The sequence below is a fragment of the Accipiter gentilis genome, chromosome 12, assembly GCF_929443795.1.
Source record: "Accipiter gentilis chromosome 12, bAccGen1.1, whole genome shotgun sequence".
Classification (NCBI taxonomy): domain Eukaryota; kingdom Metazoa; phylum Chordata; class Aves; order Accipitriformes; family Accipitridae; genus Astur; species Astur gentilis.
In genome coordinates, this window is record NC_064891.1 from 32,768,390 (window position 1) to 32,774,389 (window position 6,000).

Genomic DNA, 6,000 nt, shown 5'->3' on the forward strand with positions numbered 1-6,000 from the left:
ATATAAAGCTGCAGGGTGCTCTCCCCAGTGTTCCTCTGCTGTTTGCTTGGCCCCTCTTTCGTGCTCCTTGGAAAGGTAGAGCCCTTCGCAGCTCTTTGATCCGCATGTGTTACGGAGCACTGTGCTACTTATAAAAAAAAAAAAAAAAAAAAAAAAAGAAAAGGCAGGAAGCTCAGAAGGCTTTTTTTAGTTGGGACTTGGGCTGGTTTTGTGAGGAAATAGGAACTGAATTAGTCAATACAGACCACCTCTGTTGAAACCACTGGTTTGCCAGTGGACTTTCAGCTGTACTGTTTAAGAGGCCACAGTGGCTTTAAATATCCTTTTATGGCTACCAGCAGCAGGTGAAAGTTATTCATTATGTATCAGGGATGGTGGTATTTGGGGGAGGGGAGAGCATCCTTCAAGTTAAGACAGTTTGATATAAATTTGTGCTTGTTCTTTCTACCTTACTTAGTCTGCAGCTAAACTTCAGTGTCCTCAACTTTCCTTTCCACTAAAACAACGCTTGTGTGCGTGGCCTCTGATGAGGAGTCAACTTGTTTAGTAAGATTTTGGGTCCTCAGCTTGCACTCACTAAAATCAAAGGGTCCACAATCAGTTTTGGAGGCTTTCTATCCTGGAGTACAACTCCTTATTCAGGAGCTGTACTCAACCAGTACGGGCAAAATGCTTTGCGTCGTGATGGCTTACACAGAAGCTGCAGCAGATGGGAGATGGGTGCCCAGTTACAAATGGCCCTGGTTTAAATACTGCTGCTGTAATATTGGCTGATTAATTTCTGCTTGTGGCTTTTACAGGCTCAAACAGTCTATTATGAATAGTCTCACAAAAGTTTGACTCGTGGTTTAAACCATGTCTTCATAAACTTGTTCTGTCTTGCCTTGCGTGATTCAAAGTGCTGGCAGTGTATCTTCTTCGTGTGACTAAGCATTTTGTGTTTCTTCTGGTGAAAATTCACTCACCTTCTCCAGCAAACTACATTCCTGTGCTAATTTTGGTCATTCTCAAAAGCTCTGCTCATTGAACCCTCTACTTGTTTGGCAGCTGAGTAGTACCTGGAGGCCTAGAGGTTAACATAGATTTTTTGAGATGCCACTAATCCTGAGACCATTACTGGAGAGCATCTGTCCGTCTGTGGAAAAGCGCCTGACTCATTAGACAGTCTTTGGGTGGAGTCCCTGTTATAACCCAGTTGTCTGGGTCAGAAGGGCAGGGGTGATGGTTGAGTTAGCAATTGCCTAAGTCAGCTGACGTAACCCAGAGACCTAATGATGAAGAACGGTTCCTCTCTGGATGAGCAGTATCTATGAGGCTTGCACTGTTGGCCTTTTCACATGCTCTAAGAACATAAATCCTTCCAAGATCCTAGGCAACTGGCGGTAGGTAATCGCAACTGGAGGATGTTCCCCACCCCGCTGAAGAGCAGAAGGAATCGTCCCCAGTTGTGTGGATGCATGGTAGGGTCACTGGTCACACAAGCCTCACCCACCACATTCCTCCACCCAGCTGCTTACAGAAGACAGCATTTCTTCATTTCTGCAGGGACTAGAGCTTGAGGCTGTGAAGTAGAGGTTTAATTGACTTCAACAACGGTAGTACCAAAGCCTGAGGATGTCTAGTTTTCTAACAGATATCTGGGTCAAATGTTGTAGATAAATGAAATCCATTACAAAAGGGAATTACTTCTGTAATATATTGAATGTCTAAATAGCTTTCTAGTTGGTGTGGACATCTATTTACAATCCAAAGTACTCTCCATAAATATTCTTGCAAACTTCAAGCAAGAGCAAAGAGCAATACTCTGCACTTAACTTTGACATTGCAAACGCACGTTCCACTAATACAGTTGTCATAGAGTTACAGTAACCCATCGCCAGCTTCTCTGAAGGATTTAAAATAAAAATCAAAAAAAGGTTTCATATAGTCTTTATCACTCTCTTTCTCTTTCCCCTCCCTGTAGGTGGGAAAAGAAACGCTTTCTCAACTTGCAAAGCAAAGGCGGCGACACCAGGACCCCTTCTGGAGATGGAAGCTTGTTAAACCCTAGGTGTGTCCTTCATCCACGCAGACCACCCCCAAGGAGTCTGTCTAGGATGTCATTCACCCTGATGTCACTGCTAGAGACACTGAATCATAAAGACAATCACTGCCAAAATCCTTCACTATCACGAGGTCCAGCCCTGATATAAATAGAGCAAATGAGCTCCTGGGTCAGCAGAGCAGCTTTTGTCTTCACTCCACCTCTGCCTTGCACTCTTAAGCCCCCGTCTCATCTGTGTCCATATCGAGTCAGCAAAGTAGCGTGGCTGTCTCTGCCTGCTTCAGCCAACAGAATTACGTAGACCACAGCTGCCCCATACAGCACATCGAGGAATGGAATTTGCCTGGACCAGGACGACACACTCAACCTTCTTTTTATTTAATGGTGCGACAGGATCAATTTTGGTTTTAGCTTTTTTAAGAAACTTGAATGCTTTTATATTTTAACTTTTAGTTTGTAATTTCTTTGGTGTATATTTTACTAGGTATGAGCTTTTAAACAAGTGTCAGAAATCTGAAATACTTTTTAAATAAAAGGGGTTTTTCTTTTTTTTTTTTTTTTTTTTCTGCCAGAGGAAAAACCTGTATGGAAAAAAGGTGGCTTTTTTGTTAAACTATTTGTAACAAATAGTGGCCTCTCAGTCTATATAATACAGTGTCCTATAGAACTAAATAAATGTAACAACAGTCAGCTGGTCAGTAGACACATCAGTCTTGCATCATCTACTCTGTAAACATAAGCAATACATCCAGCAAATCTGACTGCAGTGAGTTCTCCTTCTCACCCATTCCCCTTCTCCTTGTAAAAAGCCCAGCACTTGAATTATTACTTCAATTGTTCTGTATTTGTATCTGTTTTTGTTAGCCTGTTAGTGGGATTTTATGCCAGTTGTTGAAATGAGCATTGATGTACCCATTTTTTAAAATAGTAAGGCACAGCCTTTGCCAAAAATACTGTCAACCGATTTTTTTTTTTTTTTTGTCATTCCAGTTTGAGTTAATGTGCTGAGCATTTGTTTTTTAATAAAAGCTTTGTAATAAAACTAAAGTCAATTGTCTGGCTTAAAAAAAAAAAAAAAAAAAAAAAAAAAGAGAATGTCTTGTGCTAGAATCCCTCGAAGGTAGAAGCAAGCCCAGGAAGGCACAGTCGCTTCTAAGGCTGAAGACTTCTGACTGAGTCTTCCCTCGTAGGAAATGCAATGTGTCTGTTCAGCTGTTTGCTCACTTGAAGCAGTCATTTTGGAAGATGTCTTTTTCTTCCTAAAGAGAGCAGAAGTCTCTTGTTTTCATACTAGGAGTAAGGAAGGGGCCAGCTGAGTGTTCCCTTATGCTTCTCAGTTAGATTTGGCCCACACGGAAGTACCAGGGTCTGCGATCCCTCCATCTTCAGTTTCCTACTAAAATCTTAAGTGAATGCAGCAGCGGTTTTAAGCTTATGATTAGGAATAAAGATTCCCCCCTTTCTGGATGCGGTCCATGCCCACACAAGAGGTAGGAGCTTACAGTTAAATTTCTTATAGCTGTATAAATTATCCTACAGTCAGGGACTGGAGCTGGCTGCAGAATCAGCTGTGGAGGGCCTGGTTTCACAGTGTCAGATCCAGAGAGTCAGCATGCCCTGCCTACAGCTAACTGGTGCCCGTGAGACGTTCCTGCAATAGCAAGCAGCTCCTCTGCACACTTCAAAACTGGAAACACAGGAGTTTGAGTCTTTCAAGCCCCAAACACTACCAGCAACTTCTCTGACACTTTTCCCCTTTTGTTCAGGGACTGGTATTCCAACAGCTAGGAAAAACAGACACAGCTGCCTGACTTCTACTGAAGGACTTCAAAAGGAAAAAAACACTGTAGCCATAGATAAACTATTCCAATGGTTTGTGAGCACCACTGCAGAAGAATTATTATGAACTGTACATTGAATCAGCATACCTTGTATTCTAGCTCCTGAATCTTGTTTGGTGCAAGACTAGGCTGAGTCAAGCTTGAGCTACAAGAAATGACATAGGTGAGTTACTGCCTAAGGAAGCTTTGCCATTAGATTGTTTGTAACTGACCCTTAAGCTCTGTTGCATAAGAAATTTCATAATTAAAAATGTTATAAAACAGCTTCCTCTTAAACCAGCATGCACTGCACACAAACTCAATTTTAACAATGTAACCAGCATATTAGTTCTTGCAATATTTATTTCTAGCAACTACTGATTACGTTAATGTGGTGGGTTGACCCTGGCTGGACACCAGGTGCCCACCAAAGCCGCTCTAGGGAAAATATAACAAAAGGTTCGTGGGTCAAGTTAAGGACAGGGAGAGATCACTCACCAATTACCGTCACGGGCAAAATGGACTTGACTTGGGGAAATGAGTTTAATTTATTACAAATCAAATCAGAGTAGGATGATGAGAAATAAAACCAAATCTTCCCCCCCCCCCCCTTCTTCCTGAGCTCAACCCCACTCCCAATTTTCTCTACCTCTTCCCCCTGGCAGCACAGGGGGATGGGGAATGGGGGTTGGGGTCAGTTCATCACACCTTGTCTCTGCCGCTCCTTCCTCCTCAGGGGCAGGACTCCTCACTCTTCCCCTGCTCCAGCATGGGGTTCCTCCCATGGGATAGAGTCTTCCACGAACTTCTCCGATGCGAGTCCTTCCATGGGCTGCAGTTCTTCACGAACTGCTCCAGCATGGGGTCCCTTCCACGGCGTGCAGTCCTTCAGGCACAGACTGCTCCAGCGTGGGTCCCCCACGGGGTCACAGCCTCCTTCGGGAACCCACCTGCTCCGGCGTAGGGTCCTCCCCGGGCTGCAGGTGGAGATCTGCTCCATCATGGACCTCCCTGGACTGCAGGGGGACAGCCTGCCTCACCAGGGTCTTCACCACAGGCTGCAGGGGAATCTCCGCTCCGGTGCCTGGAGCACCTCCTCCTCCTCTCTTTTGCTGCAGTTGCCATTGCAGTTTTTTCCTTCCTTCTTAAATATGTCATCCCTGAGGCGCTACCACCATCACTTGATGGGCTCGGCCTCGGCCAGAGGTGGGTCCATCTTTGGAGCTGGCTGGCATTGGCCCTATGGGACAGGGAAGCTTCTAGCAGCTTCTCACAGAAGCTGGCCCTGTAGCCCCCCGCTACCAAAACCTTGCCACGCAAACCCAATACAGTTTTAAAAAAGCAAAAGAAGTGACCAGGCAAGGGAATGTTTTCAGATGGCAGCAGAAAAGACCTCTGAGAGGACAGCAACTGTATACTGGAGTTTTGCAAGCCTTAGCTACGTTTCCATTCCAGTCAATTATCCCAGCCTTTGCTGGAAACCTGTCTGGTTTTTGGTTTGGGGTTTAGTTTTTGTTTTTAAAGGGAAAAAAGCAAGTACTTTAGTGCAGTAATCTTCTAAATCAAGGATTACTGTAGTGAGTTCTGTAAATTACATGTTCCAAAGATAACAGTTCTTTTTTAAAACTTTTTAAAACACGACTACTTTATTTAGGTTTTTTAATGGCTATTTAAAAAGCCACTTACCCATTTTGAAAAAAAAATTGTTCCCAATAGAGATGTTAGCCTTATATAGCACGTTGTCCCACATACACGATGTAGTGAACAGTTGCCTGTCTTAAGGACGAAAGGTCTTTCAGCTCTAACAGTGAAGGAGAAAAAGAATTCAGGAGCTAAAAATAACATCTCTGCTGTTAACATACAGTTAGCAAGCACCATGTGTTGGGTTCATTCATAGATCAAAGACCTTTCACATGTAGCAACTATGGGAAAGGTTAACTAATATGCAAGGCTTAGGATGCTCCCATGGGAGTACCTGAAACAGAGGATCAGCGCTATCCTGGAATACCCTCTGTGACTTGGGTCAGTGTCCGCTCCTGCTCCCCACTGCTCATCAGCATTTGTTCCTGAAAGAGCAAACTGAGCTGGGCCCTCGCTGTACCGTGCCAGCTTGTCAGTGGAGACGGATGAGCTAGT

At 44.0% G+C, this 6,000-nt stretch overlaps 1 protein-coding gene across 5 annotated transcripts in view; it reads left to right on the top strand.

Moving 5' to 3' along the window:
* LEF1 (lymphoid enhancer binding factor 1) overlaps nucleotides 1-2,563 on the top strand; it is a 70,676-nt gene extending 68,113 nt beyond the window's left edge. For all 5 annotated transcript variants that reach the window (XM_049815405.1, XM_049815406.1, XM_049815404.1 and 2 more), the window contains one exon: nucleotides 1,964-2,563. In XM_049815405.1, coding sequence (XP_049671362.1) covers nucleotides 1,964-2,043 — 80 coding nt within the window. In that variant the 3' untranslated portion in view covers nucleotides 2,044-2,563. The remainder of the gene's footprint in view (nucleotides 1-1,963) is intronic.
* The last annotated feature ends 3,437 nt before the right edge of the window (nucleotides 2,564-6,000 follow it).